The 27,810-nt window shown below is 42.6% G+C and overlaps 1 protein-coding gene across 1 annotated transcript in view; it reads right to left on the reverse strand.

Moving 5' to 3' along the window:
- Positions 1-27,810, reverse strand: part of CUBN (cubilin) — a 134,316-nt gene that overhangs the window by 67,441 nt on the left and 39,065 nt on the right. Inside the window, exons 23-28 of the mRNA XM_033165105.1 lie at positions 26,647-26,833; positions 25,465-25,625; positions 24,275-24,456; positions 20,587-20,743; positions 19,462-19,649; positions 12,024-12,183 (exon numbers count right to left, since the gene is read on the reverse strand). Coding sequence (XP_033020996.1) covers positions 12,024-12,183; positions 19,462-19,649; positions 20,587-20,743; positions 24,275-24,456; positions 25,465-25,625; positions 26,647-26,833 — 1,035 coding nt within the window. The remainder of the gene's footprint in view (positions 1-12,023; positions 12,184-19,461; positions 19,650-20,586; positions 20,744-24,274; positions 24,457-25,464; positions 25,626-26,646; positions 26,834-27,810) is intronic.

Genomic DNA, 27,810 nt, shown 5'->3' on the forward strand with positions numbered 1-27,810 from the left:
GTAACCAAGGCAGTCTCAGCATCAAAACTGGGCCCAAAGCCCAGTAGAAATGGATCTGAAAAATCACAATTGAAGTGGATCTAGTTAAGGATAGAGGGGAAATAACCATCCAAGTGCAAAGACACTTGTGCCAGTAATATGCTTAAAAGGTATGCATGGACTAACATCAAGAGTAGGATGAAGAGGAGATGAAAGAAGAATGAAGTGGCTACATCAGGAAGTAATGGGCATGTTTGCAACAGGAGCAGGAAACCTACTTTTTAAAAAAGAAAGAAAGAAAGAAAGAAAGAAATTATATTAAATTTAAATAATTTGGACAGATTTGTATTAATTTGGAAAACCAATAAAAATAATATTAAAAGGTATGCATGCCCAATTCACATGTAATTAAAAATATCAAGTCCAGTTTTCAGACTAAAGCTAGAGTTCACTCTTTCTACGTTGACCTGTCTACGTTTGCCACAGACTTCCTGTATGTTGCAGGAAGTTGTGGGTAAATTCTAGAGTGTAGAATTCAGTTCATGATGGGCACCAAGAAGTATGTCAGGGCTCTCCACCGTGTGAATTGAGAGTGCAGCCTAGAACACACCCAATGCTCCCCTCTGGCTGCACTCTCAATTACATTTCATTTTCACTATTTATTTAAATGGTTCTAACCTGCTTTTCTGTTCATAGGCCTCCAAATTAGCTGTTAAAAAAAAAAACCACCCACACAGAGACACACAATTAAGATAAAACTAGCAGTATTACAATGCAGCAGGAAGCCAACAATATATGCAAGATCCAGGAACCAAATAAAATCAATCAAAGCCAATATCCCAGTGAAATAAAACAATTGCCATGGCATCCCAAAAGCCTGTAAGGTGGGGGACACGTAAACTTTAGGGGGGAGTGGCGTTCCACCATGGAGAAGGCCCTGCTCCAATGTCACCACCAACTGCAGTTCTTATGGAAGTGGAACAAGGGGCATCAGGACCCAAGCTCCTATCAACTTGGGTATTGATAGACATCAGTATGCAAAATCTCCCTCTGAACTAAAGCAGCTACGCTTAAGGATATCAATGAGATTCTGATGGGATCTTGACCATTTTGAAATGCTGACGAATTTCTGTACAAACTCGGATTCTGTTTCTTCTGTGTTTCCCAAAGCTGCCCATCCAAATTAGCTGGAATCTGTGGGTTTCTTCTCAAATAATTTAGCTGGCCAGAAGAGGGGAGCATTCTGGGGCTAAAATGGAAGCAGTTCCAAGTGTTGATTTGCTGTAAAAACATGCCTCCCCCCCCCCACACTGTCACATTGTTTCCTACTACACATTCACCATGAGTCATTAGAAATGCAGAAATAAATGCCAGACCCCTTTGCAGCTGGTTTTCTCATAAAGGGGGGGAGCAGGATTTGATATGAATCATTTCCTTTATTTCACTGTATTCGTTTCACATATGGTCTCTAGGGAGGCAAGGGTCTAAAATGGTCAATCCAATCTTTTACTACCACCCTCTTATCGAGGCAGAGATGCACACAGATTGGTTGAGATCTATGCTCCACCAAAAAACATATGGCCCATCCCGATTAATAAAACAGGCATAAATGAGCAACAAAGGGCAGGAAAGACAAGGCCAAGGGAAGCCACTAATAGGCGTTCCCCGGAGGATGTGGCTTCTACTCAGTTTGTAGCAGGCGGGGATGGGGAGGACCAGCTGTTAGTTCCCCTGAGGCCCTGGAGCCAATTTCTACTTTTCAGCAGATGTTATTTTCACGCTCGGCACATCCGTTCTTCAAAAAAAGATGCATTTTTTTTTAATAGCTCAAGTTTCAAATTCTACTTAACACTTTTCTTTAAAAAAGGGTGGGGTGGGGGAACGAAATTGAATAAGGAGCTGGATTGGGTTTGTAGTTCTGACCCTGATGCTGATGATCAGAGGACCATTGAACTCAGGGCCAGCAGGAGTCAACAGAACCTGATGCCACAACATCCAGACCTGTAGAAGTCAGAACCTTCACAGACACTTTTTCATAGGCCAGGGAAACTGAACTCCTCTCACTCTACCTCATCAGTTCAAGAGTGCACAAACCACAGAGCACAGGAGAAGACCCTTTAAGAGAGACTAGTTCTCCCCAAAGGAGTGGAGTCCAGGAGAAGGGGGACTCAAAAAGCATCAGTTCATTTCCAACCTTTTTAGGATTAAGTGGCTCTCTAGGAATTCTCCTTGGTGCTGAGCTAACTGATCTGTTTTGTTCAGTGAGCTCATTTTCTTCTGGTCATTTATTTTTGCACGAAAACAGATAAGAAAACACTTGCACTATGTCAGGAGAAGCAGAGTTCGTGCTCAGGTTTACTGATTGGTAGAATTGGCAGCATGATCCTAAATATACTTTCTTCATTGATTTTTACATACCTCCAAAGAAATGTAGTTACAATTTCGGCTTCAGAGCTGCTGAGATTAGCCTATGAACAGTGCCATGCAGATTTTTGTAACAGCTATTAGTTAAGATAAAACTATCCCTTTAGTTAAGATAAAACTCAGCCTTGAATGCTCACTGGAAGGACAGATCCTGAAGCTGAGGCTCCAATACTTTGACCACCTCATGAGAAGAGAAGACTCCCTGGAAAAGACCCTGGTGTTGGGAAAGATTGAGGGCACAAGGAGAAAGGGACGACAGAGGACGAAATGGTTGGACAGTGTTCTCGAAGCTACCAACACGAGTCTGACCAAACTGTGGAAGGCAGTGGAAGACAGGAGTGCCTGGCGTGCTCTGGTCCATGGGGTCACGAAGAGTCGGACATGACTAAATGACTAAACAACATCCCTTTCTCATGTGATCCCCTCAACACACTCAATGTGGGCAGGTGTGTGGGGATTGTCTCCAGTCTTATGCAGTAGGCAACCACCAGCCTCACCCCTGGCCTTTGTACATTGGGTGAAAGTTAGAAGAGACTCTTTGCATGTACAACTGCAAGTGTACAGAGCCCATAATACAACTGTGAACCATGGTCATGCACAAGGAGGGCCATGCTCATCTTTGGCCCAAATACATGAAAGTCTGGGCAAGGCCAGCCAGTGTGACCCTGCACCCCTCTATGTGTTGACTGAACATGTGTGTAGGAAGTATGACCTTTGTTAGACTTCTCTCCCAGACTCTGTTTCTTAATAATAATTTAATAATAATTTATTATTTATACCCCGCTCATCTGGCTGGGTTTCCCCAGCCACTCTGGGCGGCTCCCAACAGAACATTAACAACACGATAAAAAATAAAACATTATAAACTTCGCTAAACAGGGCTGCTTTCAGATGTCTTCTAAAAATCAGATAGTTGTTTATTTCCTTGACATCTGATGGGAGAGCGTTCCACAGGGCGGGTGCCACTACCGAGAAGGCCCTCTTAAGACTAACAGAATTGCAGCAATAACTGCAAGACCATGAGTCAACACGCTTTTCAAATATTTTTCAGGACTGGCTTATTTGCATTCAGATCTAAGCACATATAACCATTTCAACAAGCATAAGTCAGTGGGACAGTAAAGGTGCATTCATATCAGCTACAATTGTTTTTTTCTTACTGGCCATGTGAGCCAAGTCTCTCAGAGTTCCATCTTTCCAGATTCGTCCTCCACCATGTCTCAACTCCTACCATGTTTGCCCCACAACTTGTTTTCCAGCATCATCTCAAGATCCCCCCCCCCAAGCAGGCTTCCCCCACATGGTGCCATCCAGACACCACTGAGCTATGACTCACATCAACTCTGAACATTGGAAATGTTGGCTGGTACTGATGAATGTAAGAAAAAAGAGAAGAGCCTGCTGGATCAGGCCAACGGCTCATCACAGTGGCCAGCCAGATAGATGCCTATGGGAAGCACAAAAGCAGGATGCAAGTGCAGCAGCACTCTCTCTACCTGTCATTCCCAATGACTGGTACGCAAAAGCATACTGCCCCTGACATGACTGGTAGCCATGGATAGCCTTATCCTCCATGAATTTGTCTAAGCCTCTTCTAAAGCCATCCAAGCTGGTGGCCATCACTGCCTCTTGCAGGAGCCAATTCCATAGTTTAACTATGCACTGAATGAAGAAGTACTTCCCTTTACCTGTCTTGAATCTTCCAACATTCAGCTTCAGTGGGTGGCCCTGTGTGGATGTAGCTGCAACCCTGTTGCAATGTTCCTATAAACACAAGGGTGGAGAATGTGTGGCCTCCAGACATGGCTGGACAACAACACTCATCACCCCTGGGTACTGAGCATACTGCCTGGGGCTTCTGGGAACTGGAGTTCAACAACATATGGAGGGTAGGACCACAGGTTTCCTCATCTCTGCTACAACACTAAGATGTTTCTATCATGCTATTTTATTGCAATTTTCTATTGGCGCAGTACGGGGTGAGCTCCCGTTGTTCGGTCCCAGCTCCTGCCCACCTAGCAGTTCAAAAGCATGTCAAGTAGATAAATAGGTACCGCTCTGGCGGGAAGGTAAACAGCATTTCAGTGCGCTGCTCTGGTTCGCCAGAAGCGGCTTAGTCATGCTGGCCACATGATCCGGAAACTGTCTGCGGACAAACGCCAGCTCCCTCGGCCTATAGAGTGAAATGATCGCTGCAGCCCCAGAGTCGTCCGCGACTGGACCTAATGACCTTTACCTTTACTGTTGCAGTAGGGGGTTACTTCCACTTTTCTCCACATTTATTTGAAGACGTTCCATAGGCTATTTCAGCTAAATAATAATAATAAATCAACATGGATCTTAAAACCCATGTTAAAATTTTATCGTACATGTTGTTTTTGTGAGCATAGACATATTCAAACATAGTTGAGTTTCACCCCTGAGGCATGTAGTAGTAGCCCAAGTTTGGCAAGGAGTGAAACTGACCTATAAAAGCTTATGCTATAAATGTGCTGGACTTCAAGGTGCCACAGGGCCCCTTGTTCTGAATATTGCAACAGAACTCACCCTCTGGAATTTGTCTAACTATAAGCATGCAAAGCTGTCTTCACCAGCTTGCCTGCCAATTACAGCTCAGCAGAGTTAAAACGGATCAACAGGAGGAACATTCACAGTAGAAAAACCAAATAAAACGGCCCTTGGACACTGATGAATTTTTCCCAGCAAACAGCAGCTTTCTCATGTGGTTTAATTCCTAGGGGAAACTACAGTGCTACACTGGCAGCAATTTACTGCATATCTGGGGCTGAAAGAACTGGGAATGTTTCAACTTAAACAGACATTTATGACTCAACTTCTCCCACTGATCCCTTCCTGTTAGCCACAAATACATGTTTTTACTGAAAACTCAAAATGGGCTAGGCCACTGCAAAACTCCTGATGTCCAAAACTTAGCTCGCAGGCTTTCTAGTTCAGCAACTCCTGTGCCAAACACTTGATTTGTACATGGGTTAGTCTTCCTGAATTCTCCATAGATAAATTAAGTTGATGTCTAATTTAAGTTAATGAAAATTCCTCAGTATGTTGTTATTTGTTATTGGCCTTTATTGGCGTAAGTTTAAACAATAAGATCATAAAATCATACAAAGTAATCCAAATACTGTATTTTTCTGTATATATAACACGCCCCCGTGTATAAAACTACCCCTATTTTTGGGGACTCAAAATTGAGGAAATGGGGGGAGGTTGCCCAGAGTTGTTGAGCATTTTTTGGGGGGGAGGGCTTTGCCAACAATCTTCGTAGTATCTATGTAGACTTATTTTACTGGGTGCTCTAATAAACGTCATGAGTGGACCGGAGTGAAGCCTGCTCACTGACGGCCTGCTTGGCTGGCCCCGCTTCCACCAATGCTGCCGATTGGATAATTTTAATTGAGGTTTGGTGGGAACCCCGATGGCTGTGGCATTAGAGAGGCGGGCCAGCACAACCAGCTGGTAAGTCCCACGAGGCTCAGGGGTGCTGTGTGCGGTCCTGCAAAGGGCGCCCACAGTCAGAGGAGTGAGCGTTCATTGCTGAACAAGTATGCTATTTCAAGTAACTAATTCTGCACCTAGGTGAATTTTCAATGTGACCCTTAAATAAAAAAGTACGTGAGATCAGGATGGAGCAAACTTTTTCATTTCAAGGGCCACATTCACATCTGATAAGCCTTCCAGGGGCCACATGCCAGTGGTGACTGGCCAGAGCCAACAGCGGGCTGAGCTACAAATGTGGCTTTTACCTCTGTACAGTAGGCTAGTTTCTACACACACCTCTGTCCTCTTCCCCAGCAAGCTAGAGGCATTATCAGAGCTCAAGAATACTTTCCAGGCAGGTCAAAACACTTGAGGAGGATGTGTGAGTGGTGTGTGTGGCCTGAGGTTAGTCCAGAAAGTCAGAAAAGAGAACTGGAGGGTTGAATTTGGCCCCAGGTCTGAGGTTTCCCATTCTTGCCCTAGAGCTTTTATGCCTGAAATCTCATCCTCACCCAGAAGTTTTTACCTTTGACATAGTCTCCTATACCCTGTAACCATCCCAGACAGTTAACCTCCTGATCTGGTCCTGAATGCACACCTCCACTTAACACATATTTCAGGACTGACTTATAAATTTCACCTTTGCAACTTGGTAGTCACTAGGGGGAAATGTTTCTATGCAGCTAGAACTCTTTATTGCAGTCGCTACTGTCAATTGCAGGGTGTGGCTAGACTGTGTGTTTAGATTCCGCGCTGGTGCCAGTGAAAGCTGGTACAGGAAGCAACCGCGCAACTCAGGAGGAACACTGGGTTGCCGCTTGCATACTTTATCTCTGCAATGTGTAATCCTGACCACAAAGAAACGGTTTTTCAATGACTACCAGTTTCTATGTGGAATCTGATCATTGTGAAATTACACCTGAAATGACTTGACCCACACATCTCAGATTGATGCGCAGATCAGAATTTTGCCACCCAACATTCTTCAGGTGTTGCAGCACAGTACTCAGGAGTTTAAAGTTACACACAAAAAAAATGTTTTAAAATACATATTTTGAATGGTATTTTTTTTAAAAAAAATAGAAATATCAGAAACAGAACAGGGTTATGGATTAACATGCACACACCAATGAAGGGGATTATAAGACAATACCAGAAAGATACGCCCATCTCTAGCTACCACATTACCAAGACAATGTATGAATCAGGCCTCATTGAGACTTGATGAGCAGTTGCCCTTTTACTTCAATCCAGGTTCACTTCTATGCAAGCAAACTCCTTGCTTGCTTTCTGCTCCTACCTGCTTCCTGACTTCTCCTCCATCTCTATAGCGTCAGGCCCGCCCACATTCCTTTGTGAAGTGGTGGGGAGGGGCAGAGTGGGGCTAATGTATCAGCATGAGCACTGGGTGGACTCTGTCCGCTATTGTTAAGAATGTAAATATTTCATCTGGTTACTTCTGCAAAACAACCCAAACCCACAGCCCTGCATTTGCTGGGATCTGCTAATAGGCAGGCTTGTCGTGATCATAGCTCATGTGACCTACATGTGCCCATGTTCCTCTCCGGAGTAGGTGCCCACAACACTTCCTCTCCGGTTGCAGAAATGTCCTACTATTCTATCTTTGATACCTCAGATCAAAGATAGGAAACTGAAGCCAGATGCTAGCCTAATCATAATAAGACACAGTGACTAGATTTCCCTTTGGGGAGGAAATGATAAAAACACTCAATTTAAAAAAAATATATTATAAAAACATTTTCTTTACTTATCTGAAAAATCAGGAGGTTTGAAAGATGTCCAATAGAAATGTGTCATGCTTTATTATTAGTATTATTTGCTTGAATCCAAATATAGAATAGCTGAATGAGAATTTTCAAATGCTTACTGAACGGGTGACACCAAAATAAGTGTTTGTTGGGAATGGATTCCCAATACAGGAGCATTTCTCCCTTAAATCAGCTTGATGCTTTTTCTTCTCTCTCTCTCTCTTTTGGAAAGCAGAGGGAGACATATCATTTTGTCGCTGTTAAAAATAGAAGGGAATTTACAAGAAAAATTGCAATTAAGCAGGAGCCGGTGTTTCAAAAGATACAAACAGAGACACAAAACTGTAACAAAAAAACCCCTGAAAGCATACATCTCCCACAGTGAACTTTCGTACATTCCAGGAGTTGTATTGCACAGCAAAAGAAAATTGCAAAGGTCCCAAAGCGAGGGAACATTTGGATCTGAAATGTTTTGGTGGCCCTTGTACAGACAAACAAACAGCTGCACTTAGGATATGACTCCAGAGAATTAATTACATGCACCAATTTAGTCACAGCTACTTGTAAAGCATTTTGGGAAACTATATATATTTTGGGGAGGAAAAAAAAAACCATGAGAAAAAAGAGGGATAGATCTGGTTTCCTTTTTTTATATAGCTGGCAAAGTTCTTAGAGTTCCCTCAGAAAGTACATATGATGTCTACCGACCCAAGTCATAGTTGCTTGGAAACGATACAACAAATAAGAAGTATGCAGTCTGGTGGTGACCACATCTTCCTTGGGCCGGCTTCCTTATAACTTCAGATTGAGTGCAAAATAGTGATTTAGAAAGACCATGGGCCTATCCCAATAAACCACCACTGGAATAAGAATGCTTCAAGATGAATTTGCGTACGTTTGACCGCTGTGGTCCTTAGCTATGTGGACCTGCATTGATTCCTCTTGGTTAACTTACTTACGGCTGTAGCATATCAGCACATCTTCCTGTTTCTTCCCCTGCCCTCAGACCAGTGCTGCCCCAAGACATTTTGCTACATAAGACACAACAGCAAATGTTTCCTCCTAGTCAACATGCCAAGTTGTTTCGGCGTCTGAGGCAGATAATCCCACAAGCACCCTCCTCCCCGACATGACAATAAATATACAACAACAACAAGTTATGCAAACTATCAAGTTGCTGCCTTTGGAGGCAGCAGTGATGCACAGACATTCAGTTTGCCAATTTGCGACAGCAGGTGTGAGGAACTTCTATCATCCCTGGCCACGACTGCTGGGGCTGATGGGAGTTGTAGTTCAGCAACTGCAGATGGTGACAGCAGTCACGAAATTAGAAGACGCCTGCTTCTTGGGAGAAAAGCAATGACAAACCTAGACAGCATCTTAAAAAGCAAAGACATCACCTTGCCGTCAAAGGTCCGTATAGTTAAAGCTATGGTTTTCCCAGTATGAAAGTGAGAGCTGGACCATCAAGAAGGCTGATCGCCGAAGAATTGATGCTTTTGAATTATGGTGCTGGAGGAGACTCTTGAGAGTCCCATGGACGGCAAGAAGATCAAACCTATCCATTCTCAAGGAAATCGGCCCTGAGTGCTCACTAGAAGGACAGATCCTGAAGTTGAGGCTCCAGTACTTTGGCCACCTCATGAGAAGAGAAGACTCCCTGGAAAAGACCCTGATGTTGGGAAAGATGGAGGGCACAAGGAGAAGGGGACGACAGAGGATGAGATGGTTGAACAGTGTTCTCGAAGCTACTAACATGAGTTTGGCCAAACTGCGAGAGGCAGTGAAGGATAGGCGTGCTCTGGTCCATGGGGTCACGAAGAGTCGGACACGACTGAACGACTGAACAACAACAACTTCTGGAGGACCTAAAGCTCTCCACATCTGCGCTACAGCAAGGTGTACATTGAGAAAAGAGTTGAAAATGTGTTCACAGCCCTGTGACTTTCTATTTGATATATGCCTCTCTTGTTCCAAACTCACCTATGGTTACCGCAGGAACTTAAAAATGAGAGCACGCTAAATCAAAAGTTGTCAAATGCTCACATGGAGGTCATTTATGAAACCATTATGGCAAAGGCTAAAATTAAATACATACTGCAGGTTAGAAAAGGCATGGACAGATTCAAAAGAATGCCAAGGGGTGGGCAAACTAGAACCAAGCCAAAAGATTTATAAAAAAATTTTTTTTGAAAGGGCAAGATAACTTTCTTTGAAATTTTGTTCTGCATCTTTCACATCAAGGAAAGAGGGCTCTCTCTCCAGCTTCTCGCTGGAATGCCTTGGCAGCAATGCCACTGCATGTTGCATCGTGTCTCTTCCAAGGCATTCCGGGAAGTGCAACAATTCCAGTGAAAATTCTCCACCTCCTCACAAGAAAGCAGAAGAAAACCAGCCCCCATTTTTACATGGGGATAATATTTTTTTGGGAAACCAAGTAGGGGATTTTCGCCTACCCCTGGTTAAAACGGCAGAATCAATGAGGCTAGGCAAGGCGACTCGCTTTAAAAGAAAGTCAAAACCTTGCCCGATTTAAAAACACAAACACAACGCAAACTTAATTTTAAAAAAAGAACATTAAGTTAGGGAAGAAGGCATTTGAAGAGCAATCTCTCTTCCTTTCAGCCTTGCACTCCCTTGTGCTTACTGGAGGCAGCCAAGAATAGCAGCAAACTGCGGGGGAGGGGGTTAGAAAACAAGAGCGGGAGTCCCATTTGGCATTGGGTACTGCATGTGAAAAGTAAGGGGGGGGAAGGACCCCAAGGAACGCTAAGTAGAGTGTTCTAAGTGGAGCATTAGCAGATTATTCCATTCTTGATTTGAATTGCATGGGGAGCTTACTTGCGGGGGGGGGGCATCTCTAGTGCCTTTACAAGACATCACAAAATCAGTCCCAGAACAATTTTGAAGGACTTACATAATTTTTTTTTTTTTTTTTAGCAAACAGTAAACAAAGGGCAAGTTGAAGATCAGGCAGTTGATTGCCTGGGATTTTCTGTCCTTTCCGATAAGCCTGTTACAGCGCCACAGAATGTGAAAGATTGTGGGTGGCCAGAGAACAAGGGGAAAGCTGCAGCTAAGATTAAATAATTTAGGGGATTTCCACCCCCCTCTAAATAATAAGGTACAGTGCTCGCCAACAACTAGAGACTATTTAGAAGTTCGGGAAAAGAAAAGAAAAGATAAGTTAACGCTGCAGCCCCTCAAAGGATAATGATGTCATCTGTCTCCACAGGGGGAAGAAAAAGGCCCTTTCCCCCTCTTCCTTTGTCTAGCTCTCGGATGACATCACCTCACAGCCCTGAGATCTTACTGCTGTCGTTCAGTAACCCTTCCCCTGCTGGGTTTCAGCTGAAGAGCTGTCTTCCTTTCCACAAGTCACTCTTTTCTCAGCAGTGCCGCTGACCCTCGCTCCCCTGCCCCCTCAATCCCGCCCCCTCAGTTCCTCCTTCCTGCCGCTTCGGATTCAGGACTCCTCAAAAATTCCAGCCAAAGAGAAAGTCCTTTGGGATATACCCAAGGATTGCAGTCTGTCAGCCTGTGCTGCAGAGGAACCTCCCCTTCAAAGGCAGAGTAGGAATCCATACAACTGCACAACCCAAAAGAGGGGCCTCAGTGGCAGATCCCAGCCGCTTTGCGGGGCTGTCAAAAACTGAATTGTGTGAACTGATTAGGCGGACAAGGCAACTGTGGCTATTTAATTATTTTCCCACCCCACCCACCCCCTCTCTCCGAATTGATGGACAATGCCACTGGTTTTCATCTCCCTGCAGTGGTATGCTGTTGTCAAATAGCTCAAGCAACAAAGCCAAACTTACGTACAGCCATGTTTTCTCAAATGCAAGAGAAGAAGAAAGGCAAAGATAATTTGCATCAACATGGCTATTAATGCATTGCATTATGACAAGGTGTGCATGCTGGCTTGGTCAACAGAGTGCATGGCATCTCCTGGTGCACAGGGACACTGGGGCACTAATGGTTCTGCAGTCAACTGTGTGGTATACCAGGTGTGAGGTATTCTGAACAGAAAGTGTGACAGAATCTCCTGGTGCACATAAACTCAAGTTCTCAGCCTTTTCCAACAAATATTTCTAGAATTTTGAGCAGCGCTGTTGGTGTGAGTGTGTGTGTGTGTGTGTTTAAAAAATGAGGTACTGGTACTCATGTCTTGATAAGAGTGCTGTGGGTGCCAGCACAAAAATGGCTGCCACAGGCAGCAAAACAAAACAAAAAACCAGAGGTGACAATACTTGATGCTAGTCAGTACCACCTCAGAAAAAAGGACGGATTCTGAGATACCACTTGAGGAACAAATTTTGTGTGAAACGAAATGAGAGAATTTTTTTTTTTACTTACCATTTACATGCCATAACATCTGAAATCCTGTAGATTCGCCTATTTTATCAGAGAAAAACACCACATGAAGGCTGGAGCCTGTTGTGCCTCCAGCTGGGACATCAGTATTGCCACAGAATGTGCCTATCAGGCTGGATTGGGCATTGGGTCCATCATAAAGCTGAAATCAAGCATAAGGAAATGGAATGGAAATAGATCGCTGACTTGATGCCAGTTTTTTGAAGTGGACATTTAAAAAGAATAGTGATCATCTGCATTGCGTGTCTCAGGTATAATCCAGATGTGTTGCAACAAATGTGGCTGATTATTATTATTATTATTATTTTAAAAAACCACTAATCCAGTAGTCTGTCAGGGGCTGAAATGCAGGTGGTTTCCTGATCCCTTGCCACCCTTGGATGTTCTATTAGTGTATAGTGCAATAAGTCACACATGAGATCTATTGGTTAATTTTCTGTTTAGGGAAGAAGTACCTGCAGTGTTTGGTCTCCTAAAAAAAACCAAAACATTAAAAAGTGCCTTGTCAGATAATATCAAAGTGCCATCTAGCTCAACTTTTGGCTTCTAATAATCAAATGCCTTTGGAAAGCTCACAACACAAATGCTTTACTCCTATAGGGAAATCTCTCCCACAAATAAGAATACACTGCTTTAAGTATGGGGGGGGCGGAGTGTAAGAAAATCAACAAGGTTGTGTTGTTGTTTCTTAAATGGAAAGTTCAATGCACCCTGACATCTATTTTAAGCATATAATTTTACAGCATTAGTTACTGGCACAATGAGAAGCAGGCATTTAACTCTGTATTAGGAAATATTTGTGCTTGAAGTCTGGAGAAGCATTTACCTTCTATTGTGATTGTGCCCTACAGTGGTACTCTTTTGATTTTCTGACTCATGGTTCATGTCATTCTGAGACAGTCCAGCAAAGACTTGCCATAGAAATGATGTTTGAATAGCCCCATTGCTAAGACATTGGCATGCTCTTTTTCAGAATTTCAATAGAAACTTCGGGGGGGGGGCATGACTATCTTGGAGCATCTACTTTTCAAATAGTCCCCTCCCTGCACGAAAAATCACCCCCTTCCTTTTTTGTGACCCCCCCTCCCGGTATGGCGGAGCCCTCAGGTAGGTATGGGAAAGAAAATCAATTTTGTTCACATTTAATGAACTACCAAATCACACTTTTCAAACCTGCATGCAAAGCAAAGCACAATTATGCTTCAAGGTTTGCACATCTCCGAATTTTGCAATGAAGTTCCTCAATCAAACAACGTGCACAGAAACACATACATTAGGAGGAAGTATGCATAAAACTGCATAGATCTGTGAAAATAACATACAGTGGTGCCCCGCTAGACGAATGCCTCGCTAGACGAAAAACTCGCTAGACGAGGGCATTCGTCTAGCGGAAGGCAGCCCCGCAAGACAAAAAAGTCTATGGGGCTGCCTCGCAAAAAAGTCTATGGGGCTGCCTCTTTTTTTTCCATCTAGCGAAAACGCGACTTGCATTGCCGCTTTGCTAGACGAAAAACCCGCTAGACGAAAATTTTCGCAGGACGAATTATTTTCGTCTAGCGGGGCACCACTGTATAAAATGCAGCATATTGGGGGAAGGTGCTTGCAAAACGATGTATATTAGTCACAGCTACGTACAAAAATGATTTTTTATGAGGAGAAATTAGCACTAAAAATGCTGGTGAATTTTCATGAGGATTTTTAAAACAGAGAGAGAGAGAGAGAGAGAGAGAGAGAGAGATATCGCTGCAGAAATGTACAGAACTGAATTTAGGATTGGAGAAATGAGGGAAGCTGAAACTAACAATTGCCTCAGGGCAAGAGTATGGAGCAGAAATTCAGGATCAAAGTTTGCAAGATGAGCACGGCTGGCTTGACACATATTGAAGCAAGTGAAATAATAATATGCATTGCCATCTAAAACCATTTGAAGGAAATGAAGGTAGAAAAGGCATTTGCCGCTGTTGTTGGAGAATAGATGGGAGGGACGGTGCTACTCTGCTAGTTCTCTCAGTGACTCTCAGTACCACCAACCATGGTGTCTTTCTGTACCACTTCTCCAAATTGAGAATAGGAGGAAAGGTTTTTAAGTGGATCCAAATAAATAAAATTCAGAAAACCAGTACAAAATGCTCCTTGATAAAATAATAAAAAATTAAACAACAGATAAAACAAGCAAGTCATCCCAAGATTGCTATGATATAGCCAAGGCCAATGGTACTAAACAAATCCGCCTATTGAAACCTTTTGTTTGCTCCTTCGGGGGGGGGTGTCAGTTGGGGTATTTTGCACCAATTTATTGTGCTGTTGTTGTTATGTATTAAGATTTCTTAACCACCCTGCACCACGAGGGAAGGTTGTAACAATTTAAAAATGCAATATAAAAATCAGTTTAGCTGGGATAGCTCAGTCAGTAGGGCATGAGCCTCTTAATCTCAGGGCTGTGGGTTTGAGCCCCACGTTGGGCAAAAGATTCCTGCCCTGCAGGGGGTTGGACTAGATGATTCTTGTGGTGGTTTTAGATCTATGATTCTATGATTCCAAAACAATTTACAGTTGAGAAACATAGTGGGTGTGTGGAGGGAGGAGGGAGGAGGGAGGGAGGGTCAACTACACAGGAAATATGCCGTACACATTTATGAAGGGAGATAATTCTACAGCTTAGGGGCTGCCACCCCCAAACTTCTGAGGACACTAGAACTACCAAGATGGCCATCCCTGCTGAGTTTAACATCCAATAGAAAGGAAGGAGGTGGTATTTCAAATATTTGGAGTCTACGTTGTTTACAGCTTTAAACACTAATGTGAACACCTTCAATTGGCTGCAGAAATTAACTGCCAACCAGTTGGTAAACATAATGCAAAGAAAACAGAAGTTAGCTGTGATAAAAATCCTTGCGGAGGTGGTGAACACCCCCCTCATAATTCTTTCCTAAACTTGATCTCAGACAGCAGGAACTTCGTACTTCTACGCAGTTTCTATCAAAACAAACCAGCCATTTTCAAATAAATAATGGTTGCCATAGAAACCACTTCATGTCGTACTGCTTCCAATTTGGTTCTCAGAGCGGGACAGTTATTCACAGGAAATTCAAATGAAAACGGCGAGACAGCTGTTAACTGCTCGAGAGTGAGGCAAGAGCTAGGGTTACAGGCATTTGTAAAGCGGTCCCACTTTCTAAAGGAAAAGAACAGCTGCACATTTTCGTGAAGAATTTTGAACATCTCAGGCATAATTCAAGTCCTCAGTAAAGCACAGCCAAGAGCCAACTCAACTGAATTTAGTACTGCCATAGAGATATTCGTATCTTAAGTCATTTCTATATCTTGCCTTGTGGTCTTCAAATGGGCCTTTTTATTTATGGCTTCCATCAGAGGTCACCAACCTTTTTAAGCCCATGGGCACATTTAGAATTTAGAGTGAGTGCTGTGGGCTCTATACATACTTTATTTTCCCAAGGGATTTGGGTAAATAGAATCCAGTATAATTAATCTGAGCCTTGAAAAGTACGCAGAACTGAAAGAGGAAATGGGAAAGAGTCTCTTTTCCACATTTTTCTTCAGCTCTGTGGTCTCCTCAAGAGAGAAAAAGAGAACCACACCCAACACCATGGGGGCAGTGAATACGGAGATGGGGGTCTCAGAGACTTCATGAGTGCCAGGGGAAGACCTCAAGGGCACCATTGCACACATGGTCATCATGAGAGTGACTGCTGGCTTACATCTTAAAAGCTGGAAGAAGCAAGGCTATATTATTATTATTATTATTATTATTATTATTATTATTAGTCTGCCCTTCCTTCCACAGGAACCCAGGATGGCAAACACACAAATGATAAAACATCTAAAAATAATTCCAATATAGAAACAGTATGGGAAAGATCTCTACTTAAAAGGCTTTAAAGCTATTATTATAGTTATGGTTATTACATGGTTGTATTTGTATCCCCCTCCCTTTTCCCGAAAAGACCTTGAACCCAGAGTTTTGCATTTAAAAAAAACATAATAAATGGCACATCTGACACTTTCATTTTTGTGTGCTATTATATGTTATTTTCATTAATATATGTACTTTCCCCACACACTTTATTCAAGTACATGCATTTCAGTCCACACTCCTTGACTGGAGAATAATTGTATTGCAAAATTCAGGAAAGTGTGAATTTTGAAGAATGGCTGTATTTGGGCATATTTGGCCTTGCTCCACATGGCAGCTCACCAAACAGGCACTCCAGGGGTTAGCAAAAGGCAGTAATAAGTCCAGCTGCTGCTTTATACCCATACATAGATATATCCTTGTCTTGGGAAATGCTCAGCTAGAGGAAATGAATATAATGGCTCAATGCCCGACACAGACTTTGGTACAAATGGGCAACCCCAACTGGAGAATGTGAGAGCATAAAGAGGAAGCAGTTGATTAAAAAGCACACCATGATTGAGTCACCATCCTTCTCATCTTCTAACTATTGCTAAATGACTTACACCAGGGCTGGGGAATCTGCGGCCCTCCAGATGTTGCTGGAGGGTGTGCTAACTGAGCGAAACGCACAAGGACATCTAAGCAGAGAGGAGGCCCATAAGATCATTAAGTCCAGGGACTAAAATTATCTAGCTGCACCACTGGCAAAAGCATCAGCTATTCCTCCAGCCTGCCATTTGAAATTTGCAGATTTAGCCTTCTTCTTTGTTTCTTCAGCAGCCTCCAACAGAGTCTACTTCTCAGACGGACTTAGTTTTCATTTCATAAATATCTTAGGAATATTTATGATCAGCTGGCATTCTTTGGCTCACTGACTTTTTTTCACAGAGGGGTAAATAACAAAGCTATTAAATTCTGCTAATCCTTAGCAAATATAACAGAGCTGATATTGATCTGCTAGGCAGGCTAAAGATCAGTATGCAGCCAAGCCAAGGGTGTTGTTTTGAGAAATGCACTGGCACAATAAACCCTGTGCCCATTCAAAACCAACCCGCAGGAAATACCACAGATTGCCTTCTCATAGTTTCAGAAGGAAAGCTGCATTTTTTAGCAGTGAAGTTTCCCCCCCTTCAAAGTGAAAAGGAATTTGTGAATAATTCGCTCATTCCAATCACTTAACCTCTCCAGTTTTGCTTCACATCACTTTGGTTTTAAAACATGCTTTATATCTCAAAGAGAATGAATTATATCTAGAGTGTCACATTTCCCACAGATATTTCTGGGAATTTCATAAACAGAAGAGAAGCACAGTAGCTATCTAAGTTATGCTGTGTGTGTGTGTGTGTGTGTGTGTGTGTGTGTGTGTACCTTTTCTGAATTTTGCAGTGCTGGTCTCCTAAGTACAAAAATGCATATACCGAGGTAAAGTGTGCATAAACATGGATATATTTGTAACAATAATATACAACAGGGCACTATCCTAGAGGGAAATGCTTCGCAATAATGCATACAAACCTGTGTATATTAGGGAAAAATTGCACTAAAAAGTTGATGAATATTTATGAGGACTTTTGCAAATTGGTGTGGGAATACAGAATAGCGAATGCAAGACTGGAACAATGAGAAAATGAAACTGACAGATTTGCTCATTCCTCATGGCCAATAGGATTGGTAGCCTTATACTTCAGAAATTGATCCAATTCCCTTTTAAAGTCGTCCGAGTCAGCAGCCAGCACTGTATCTTGTGGGACCGAATCCCACAGTTCAATTGGATTAAGTGGCAATAAAAAGTGGCTGAGCCACAGTTTACAAGCATGCAAGGATTCCAAGTGTATTAGAGAGGTTAATGCAAGCTTCCTTTATGGTTTCTCCAGGGACAGATGTATGCTGGTGATACATCTGAGAACACCCATCTCTCTCTCTGCTGGGTCTCATTGACTACCAGAAAGCTTTTTAACAGTGGAAGGGACTCTCTCAGGAAGTGGTGGGCTTTCCTTAACTGGAGGTTTTTAAACAGGTGTTGGGTGGCCATCTGTTGGGGATCTTTTAGCTGTGTTTGCTGCACTGCAGTGGATTGGACTATGTGGCTTTTGGGAGACCCTTCCACCTCGGCAGTTCCATGGTTCTAAGTGAGACTATGGCACATCAAACCAAGAATACCAAACCTATGAACATTCCCATAATTCTACTGAGTATTCCATCTGAATTAACTGCAGGCTTGTTACACCCGACTAGCATTTTGCTACATGCAACAGCTAGTATAGCTTGGTTGGTAGAGCAGAGCATGGCCATGGGTTTGAGCCCCACGTTGGGCCGTAGATCCCTGCATTGCAGGGGGTTGGACAACTCTACAATTCTACATACATATCCTTTATCTGACCGATAGTCAGAAAGAAACTCTACGATTCTATGATTCTGCAAGCCATTGAAGCATGAAGCCTCTTCTTTCTAAGGCTCGCAATACATCAGGACATTTGTTAAAAAACACACACAACCAAAACCAAAATGGGAGAAATTGAATTAGCTACGCTGATACTTCACAGTTGCCCCGTTGTACATTTTGATCACGTTGCCCTGAAAAGACAGGGTGTGGCAGCTGAAGAAAAATTGCAACTAAAAATAAGCTATTAGTCATTCACTGTGGAGCTTGCATGTCTCAGAGTAAAACCACCCTCATGGAGGCATTTTGAAGCATCAGGAGCTCTTAGTCATCTGAGGTTTGCTGTAATTAGAGACTATCTTTCTCTTGCATCCTTTACATTACTACAGTGGTTTTAGTTCTGCTTTCAGATTGCCAGGTAGAAAATTTCTTAACCATGTCAGGATAAGATGCATAAGCATTGGTCTCCCTGGTTTCAGAGCAGGGGTTGCCAACATTTTGAGGCCCATGGGCACAAACGGGGTTGAACGAATATGCCACATTCAGTTTCTCTCAGCTTCTCATTGTGCCAATTTGAAATTCAGTTTTCCACATTTCCACATCAGTTTGTGATTGAGGGGAAAACACACACATACCATACTTCTCATTCAAGTTTCTTATTATACACATATTCTTCTCTGCAATTTTACCTAATATACACATTTTCGCACAGCATTTCCGCCTAATACGTGTTTTTGTATATTGTTTTCATGGATATATGCATTTACACATATGGAAGATCTCTCAAGTTTGGGCAGCTGGGAGAAGAAAGAGGGCTTTGTTTTTCTCTCTTTCTTTTTATTCAGATTAGTTTGTTTTTTTTGTTGCACTGTATGCATTAAAAATTCAATACAAAATTAAAAAGAGGCAACGGGCATTTCAGGAAGGGTGTGCAGTTTTACGAATTTTCCATGTTATAAAGTCATGCATTTCAAACACAGTGTGAAGCAGCACTTAGTTTAGTAGGCTTCTTTCAAGCTCGAACATTTCCCCCTTTGATAACTCACACAAATAGAGTTCCTCCTCAATTTGCCCTTGTTCCTCTTTCAACACCATATGCAAAACAGGAAATATTTTCTTCATACCTTTAAATGGTCACGCCCACAGTTTTCTCCTCCTTCTGTGCTAAATTCTGAGAAGCTGTAGTTGAGTGCATTGCCAGTTGTAGTTTGGATGGTCCAGGTGCAAAGTGAATCCGGAGGATACTTATTAGGGTAGTTCAAGCTCTCCAAGATGCCTTGCCTACGGTTGGCAATGACCACACCCTGGCAAACTTGTGAAAATTGTTGGGAAAAAAAGGTTATACTTTCTAAAGTTTTCTGTTCTATATATTCAAAGCATCAACCAGCACTGATACAGTCACACCTTGGAAGCTGAACAGAATTCATTCCGGAAGTCCATTCAACTTACAAAACATTCAGAAACCAAAGCGCAGCTTCTGGTTGGCTGCAGGAAGTTCCTGCAGCCAATCGGAAGCTGCAGAAGCCCCACTGGACGTTTGGCTTCCAGAAATGGTTCAAAAACCGGAACGCTCACTTCCGGGTTTAGATCGTTTGGGAGCTGAAATGTACGAGTACCAAGGCGTTCGACAACCAAGGTACAACTGTAATGTCTGTAACTAACAATGACAGTCACAGATATTTTGTAGAGGAGAATCCCACTTGTTCATCATCTCTTATGCAATATCCCCCAACACTCTTTCCAAAAACCTCAGTGGCTTTATAAAGATGTATTTGAAGAAAGAAAGAAAGAAAGAAAGAAAGAAAGAAAGAAAGAAAGAAAGAAAGAAAGAAAGAAAGTTAGTTTCTGGTTTAAGCAAATCTTCATATCCAGCTGGATCACAGCAGCAGTACTACCAACATGCTGATTTCTTTTTTATTCATGATTTATTATTGTGGGGAGGAGATGCGATGGGGGAAAGGGAAAAAAAAAGAGCAGGAACAAAATGGGATGCAGTGTATCTTATATAGAAAAAGGGTGGGGAACCTCTGACCTGCAGGCCAAACATGGCCACTAGGGTTTTAAATTTGGTCTGAAGTTCAGCTTCATGGTCATGTTTCTTTGTCTTGTCATTACATACTTGAATAAATGGAAATGGGGAAGGAACTTTTCAACTTGGATCAGGAAATGCCTGGCAAAGGTATGCGCACAGAGATAGCCGGAACTGGATGCCACATTCATGTTACGGAAATCAAATTGTTAGTACTTACTCTGCTTATAACGAGCAAAGAAACCTCCGCCTCCCAAAGTGGCATCTGTCCTTAGTTTTACATACAAACTGTCCCCAGTAGAGTGGAGGGTGGGCGGTATCTGATCATCACAAAATTTGCCCAGCATCTTAGCATTTGTACTGTTGCCATCATAGACCTATATAGTTATAGGGCAATAGAAACATAGAAGTAAAAATAATATTAGCTGACTGCTAAATTGATTATATATAATTTTTGCATGGGGTAGATGTGCAGTGCAGTGGGAATTAATCTCGTATTTCCTCAAGAATGTATGCAAATGAGCACATGTTGAACATAAGGTAAAGGTAAAGGTACCCCTGACTGTTAGGCCCAGTCGCGGATGACTCTGGGGTTGCAGCGTTCATCTTGCTCTATAGGCCAAGGGAGTCGGCATTTGTCTGCAGACAGCTTCTGGGTCATGTGGCCAGCATGACTAAGCTGCTTCTGGTGAACCAGAGCAGCGCACGGAAATGCCGTTTACCTTCCTGCTGGAGCGGTACCTATTTATCTACATGCACTTTGACATGCTTTCGAACTGCTAGGTGGGCAGGAGCTGGGACCGAACAATGGGAGCTCACCCTGTCATGAGGATTCGAACCACCGACCAGATTCTGATCGGCAAGCCCTAGGCTCTGTGGTTTAGACCACAGCACCACCCGTGCTTGTTGAACATACCACAATCCTATTGTGCAATCCATGGGATACAGCTAATTGAACTCACACAAGGCTAGCCAGACACATATTTGATTCACGATACCATGAGATGTCTGCTGTGGGTTGTTTCTGTTTTGAGAATTACCGTATTTTTCGCTCCATAGGACGCTCCGGACCATAGGGCACACCTCATTTTTAGAGGAGGAAACAAGAAAAAAAATATTTTTCTGGTTTTCCTCCTCTAAAAGCCCTGTTTTGTTTTGTTTTTTTGTTTTGTTTTTGAGGATCAGCTAAAAGTTTTGCAGCTTTTTTTGCAAAGGGAAAAGCCCTGGGGTTTTGGGGTTTTTTTTTTGGAGGATCAGCTAAAGGTTTTGCTGCTGTTTTTGCAAAGGCAAAAGGCCTTTTTTGAGAATCAGCTAAAAGTTTTGCAGCTTTTTTTTGCAAAGGGAAAAGCCCTAGGGTTTTTTTTTGTTTTTGTTTTTGTTTTGAGGATCAGCTAAAGCTTTTGCAGCTTTTTTTGCAAAGGGGGAAAAGCAAAGCTCCTTTTGCAAAGGGGGGAAAGCAAAGAGGAAAAGCCCCATTTTTATGGGGTTTAACTCACATTTCTGAAAAATCTTAAGGAAAGGGAGCCATTTCTACTGTTTTCAGACAGATAATCTAATCAGCCAGTCACATGTCCTCGGGAAACAAACAACCTCCCTCTGCAGCACATTCAACAAAGGAGGGCGGGGCTGAAAGGGAGCCGGGGACTCTTATCTCTCTCCCGATCTCCTGCTGATCAGCTGCTGAGCGGGGTCCTTTCAACACTCCCTTTTCTCTTTGTAAAATAAAAAGCACAATCTGCTTTTGGCCCCTGGGCAATTCAGCTCCAGGGACCACCATTCGCTCCATAAGACGCACAGGTATTTCCCCTTACTTTTTAGGAGGAAAAAAGTGCGTCTTATGGAGCAAAAAATACGGTATTTCATCCTGGTGCTGTAATTTATTTATTTTGCTGCATTTATGTGCCACTTTTCCTGATGCAATATCTGATTAGGCAGGATCACACCATGGTGAAAAGTAAAGTAAAAACAAGAAAACGGGTGCAAAAGTAGCTGCAGAGAAACCATGGCTGTATTTGCATGTCATGCTAAGTGAAATCATGGCTTACTGGAACCATGCAGACATTCAGCTGTCAGCCACTTTGCTCCGCCCTGGTTTCTTTTAAATTCCATGCCATGTGGAGATGAGGTTTGGCTTAGTGTGTGACCTGAACCTGGTCTCAAAGTTAAGCTCTCTCCTCGATAAACATGAAACACAGCCATAGTTTCTTCCTGGTTGCAGTTTGCTAGCGAGGAGACACTTTAACCAAGCGTTCCCGTGGTTGGAAGCAAAGTGGTTGCAGGCTCTTCTCTGGGAGCCCAGAGTTTGACTTACGAAGTCATGCAAACCAGGCCAGTGGCTACACACAGGTACTGGAAAGGTGTATGAAAGAATGGAAGGGACTTTTGGTTAGACCACTGTGACATGGCAATTTTCATCAGAATCAAACCTCATAAAACTTCGGCATGACCCTGCTGATAAGCATTATTAGGATAATGCTGACTGTTCAAATATTTGCAAGACACATATGTGCTTTCAAGAATAACAGAAGTGGCTGGAATGTCCTGCATTTGGATGCTGATTGTTTTTTTTGGGGGGGGGCATTCACCAGGGGGTAAAAAAATATTCTAATGCTCTGATTATTAAGAAAAATATTCAGGTCATTTATATAACAATTTGAATATGGGCAGACAATGGAGTTCTTGTTAGGGAACTCACTGCCTTTGTTGTTATAATTCATTAAAGCATTTTGCTAACAGCCTGATGTGCAAGACACATTCCCGCTCAGGCTGAAAAATGTTCATCTTTATACAAGACAGCTCTCTGCGGAAGCGAAATTTAAGTGGCAGGATGCATTCTAGAATTTCTTAAAGTGATGGCACACTTTATGAAGGAACATCGACTGAAGTCCCTGCCTATCCTTCGCCATCGCATGGAGAAAAATCACTGACTACCGACTTCCAAACTTGATCCTAGCTCTAGGGAAGGGACAGTGTAGAAGGGAAGAGATCGTTCATGGGGAGGAGTTATAACAGTAGCACTTTGCTCCCAAACCCATAAGAGAGGGAAGCTATTTCCCTGTTCCCCCACTTCATGATAGTGGTCCCAACAATGGAATCAGCAGCTAAGGGGAAAGCCAAGGCTGAGGACCTCCAGATGCTGTTGGACCAACTCCCATCAGCCCTACTGGCATAATGAATGGTTGGGGATGATGGGACTTGGACAACATCTGGAGGGCCATGGGCTCACCATCCTTGGTTTAGCCACATTTATAGTCTCATTCTTGGGGCTAAAAGGAGCAAATGGAACTCAGACAGCAACCAGAAGGACTCTCTTTTCTTTTCTTTTCTTTCTTACTGCTTTGCACTCTTCTTTCCTAGAACAGTTGAGACCAACCATAGTGACTGACTGCATATAGAGTAAACGTGCCCAATATGGCCAAGAATGAAAAGTCCTTGATTAGGAGGAGGTTTGGATAGGGAAATTGCAACTCCAGGGCTGTGTCCTCTGAGACTAAGTAATGGGGAAATGAGGGGTGGAAATGACATCCATACATAGCTATGGGCAACAGTTTCTGCCACCATGGTGGAACCTTCCCCCAGGCACTGGGTGGCTTGGAATATTTCTACAGTATAAAGGGAAAAAAGGCATTGTGTAAACTGGCTATTAGTGGAGAATTGTTCTATTGGTGTTGAAGGTCTCTTTTTACATTACTTTCATGTCTCTAGAACAGTCTCTAGTACCCCCATCAGCCCCAGCCAACATGGCCAATGGTCACTTGTGATGGGAGATGTAGTCCAACGAAATTTGGAGGGCTGCAAGCTGAGGAAAGCTGCTCCAGAGCCAGCCACATAGTGCCATGATTCTTACTGACCATCCTTGGGGATAATCAACCTTATGGGGGGGGGGGAGAATAAGCCACCGTACATACAGCAACATAGTCATATTGACAACGTGAATGAGACTCTAGGTGGAACTGATCAAACTGGAGTTCAAAGGGGCTTCCATGACTTGACTTGAGGAGCCAGTAGCATTCTGAATTGTGGTAGTAAGGCAATGGATAGTTGGGAGACATAAAGATTCCAGAAGAAGTTGCAAGGGTTCCACCACAACCTGAAAACAAGTACAAAGAAAACACAGCTCAGCCACATTGACCAACCTCTGCTAAGGTCCAAAGTGCATGCCCAGTAAGGGAGAAATCCTTAACATTTCACATCCACATTGGAGGGAAGTGGTATATGCCATGCAACATTTTTTACTCAGGGAACTGGTAGTCTGAAAATCAGTGGCTCTGGATGATATCAAGATTGTGACTGAAGGTTAAGTGGCAGGAGGGCAAGAGACCACTTGAGGAAGAGACTGAGGAAGGAAAGCTGGGCTGTAGTCCTGCCCTTAGTAACAGTACCTCCATCAGTAATTTCACTTCCATCAAGAAGAGACCATAAATTTCCCCAAGGGATTGTAGAATCATATAATTATTTAGTGAATTTATACCCTGCCCTTTCTCCCAAAGGAGCCTAGTTTGGTGAGGCACCCTAAAGTACCAGCAGTTTAATGACCCCTTCTTGCCACTAGTTATTTATTTATTTGACAGTATTTCCATAAGTTGCATCAAGGGGGCTTAGGATGCAATAAAATCAATCTATAAATATCAATAAAACCTAATTAAGAATGTCAATAGAACAGCATTCAATACTGCAATCAATAGCAATTGACAGATTTACATATTTATAAAATGTATACAGCACTCTGCTTTTTCTTTAGCAAAAGCCCAGATGGCTTATGGAAAGGTCGCACCATTAATGTAAGAAATTATAGCATGCAACATTCTAAATATTAAAACCCAAAACTATTTATGCCTGCCTACATTTTTCCCAGCATCTTTAGCATAGGCATAACTGGACCCTGGTGGGCCTCCTTTGGGAGGGAGTTCCACCATTGTGGCATCACCACTGAAGGGGCCCTGTAAATGGACCTGATTATAGTCTCACCCACAGTTCCCAATAAGAAGGGCCGAAGTTTTGTTGGGAAGAATTTGCCAACAAAACAGAGAAACAAATAACTTTCTCCCTGTCTGACAGTAATAGACACCACTTTCTTCATCTGGCGTTCTGATTTTACCTGTTGATGTCCCATCCCAGTAAGCTGAGAATCCAGTGCTCGTATGCAAAAAATCACTTTCAAACTTTATCCACAGTTTGTTACTCTGGGAGATTGTAACTGGAGGCAACGTTGAGCCGCAGTATTTCCCAAGCAATGGCGATGTCTCGTAACCTCCATCTCTGCAATCAGGAGGAACCGCACAATGACAGTTAAAAGGAAACCCTTGATTTGATTGAATACATGGAACTCGCAGAACTGACCGCGAAACTCCGAGACCAGAGGGAAGAAACGGTGCAGGAGGATTGGAAGAAGTTCAAAGACTATTTGAAACGACGTGAAAAGATAGTCATTTGAAATTGAAATCAGAGGACATTTAAGGCTACAGTAATGCCAGAAGTTAGATTAAGATAGGATGTAAGAATTAGTTAGAAATATGATATGTATGTTTTTATTAGGATTAAGATTAAAGTTAAATGATGATTATTAAGATTAAGATATGATGAGAAAGAAGATTTTTACAATGTTATAAAGTTACTAAAGATTTAAAATGAACGCAGAAGAGAGGATGTGAGGAGGTCCCTAAATAATGTTAGGAATAAGATAAGGATAGTTAAATAAGTGTTTTTTGTAGTTTTGTAGGTTATTTTTTTGTAGTTTTTGTAGTTTTTGTTGTATTTTGTATTTTGTGTGTGTTTTATTGATAAAATTTAATAAATTTCTTTAAAAAATAAATAAATAAAAGGAAACCCTGCTGTATGTCCAATCACCAAAAGAGGTTCAGTTGGTAGGAATGTGAGGCAGGGGCTTTCCTGGGTCAGCTCCCCAATGATGGAATTCAAGCTCACTGCCACTGCCCTCTCTGTCCCGTTATGCAGCAGCAATGCAGCTGGAGGGAGGTGAGGTGAGCAGCACAGTCCCACAACTCCGCAGCCCCCCTGGTGTCTCCTTGTTAAAAGGATCAGGTAGCAGTGATGGCACTGGTGATATACCCGAGACCCACTGCCAGTCACAGTAGACAGTACTGGAGTAGATGGACAATCAGCCTGACCAGGTAGGAGACAGCTCCTTATGTTGCAAGGGATATTTAGCATATGGTGTTCAGGGATAGCGGCTGGAAGAGGGAGCATCTTATAATGTATTACAAGGTGAAGTGGATTCATGAACCTGTAAGATATTACTATGAAGATCTCAGAAACTTGCCTGAGTTCTACGTAATCACTTGAGCAACTGGCCCCTTCCTCCAAAGAGAAGTTGGTGAAGTGGAAAGCAATCTGTTTGTTGTTCCCCACATGGATCCTGTAGATGCATGTCATTCGGTTGGGATAGTGGCCAGGATAGTTTGGAGATGTTAACTCACCGGATGCCTCCGTGTATTCATGTGAACAGACTTGAAAGGAAATGGAACGAAACAGGCAGGCAACGTTTAAAAGACATTGGGAATCTTGGCCTCATTGAAAAGGTCTTCATAGGATACAAAGAATTGGAAACAACCCCTGTTACTAACCACTCCCCCCCAAAAAACGAGCTATTTTTGCTTGTTCTTTGCTACCACTTTAAGCTAAAATGCATCTATCAAGACCGAAGATTCAAAAAAGATTTCACCTATTTATATATGATTTACAGAAATTTCATCTAGACAAAAAAAGTTTTTATTGATAAAAATAATAATAATCAAGGGATGTTAAGGACTTCATCCTCAGCTTAAACCAAGTTCTTTTCTGCTTTTTCTGGAAGACCAAATCAGGACAGTTTCACATACCGGTAGCTAGCGAGAGATAATGGCAGGGGCAAAAATGACCTGGGCACATAGTTCACAGAACACGATGTCAGAGCAACCTTCTGTGATCTGTGGCCCTTCCCCAACTTCTCTTGACTCCAGCTCCCATCAGCCCCAGCCAGCCCATCCAACAGTCAGGTGTGATGGGAGGTGGAGATCAAAACACCTGGAGAGCACCAAGCTGGGAAATGCTGTGCTAGAGAGAAAACCTAGGCCCGGATTCAAGCACTAAAATATATCCATCTTGTGCAGACGGAGCCCCAGTTTGAGGTTTCCCATTGCAAAGTAGGTGGGCACTTCCTATTACAATGTCTTTTGTGAAAATATGTGCTATCCTTCTAGTAACATGTGCATATAGTTAAGGGAAAATGTGCTTCTCTCTCTCTCTCTCTCTCTCTCTCTCTCTCTCTCTCTCTCTCTCCTCTTCTTGAAGAAACCAATTAACTCTAAATTTAAATATTATCTCTTCTGTGCAGTTTTTCCACAGTAGATGAGGATGGATCTTGAAACATAAGCAGCAATGGTGTGGTTGCCTGATGCTTAGTGCACTTATTTTGGTTAGAGCTGCACAGTGTTCAGAGGAGATT

The sequence above is a fragment of the Lacerta agilis genome, chromosome 12 (genome assembly GCF_009819535.1).
Source record: "Lacerta agilis isolate rLacAgi1 chromosome 12, rLacAgi1.pri, whole genome shotgun sequence".
NCBI classification, from domain to species: domain Eukaryota; kingdom Metazoa; phylum Chordata; class Lepidosauria; order Squamata; family Lacertidae; genus Lacerta; species Lacerta agilis.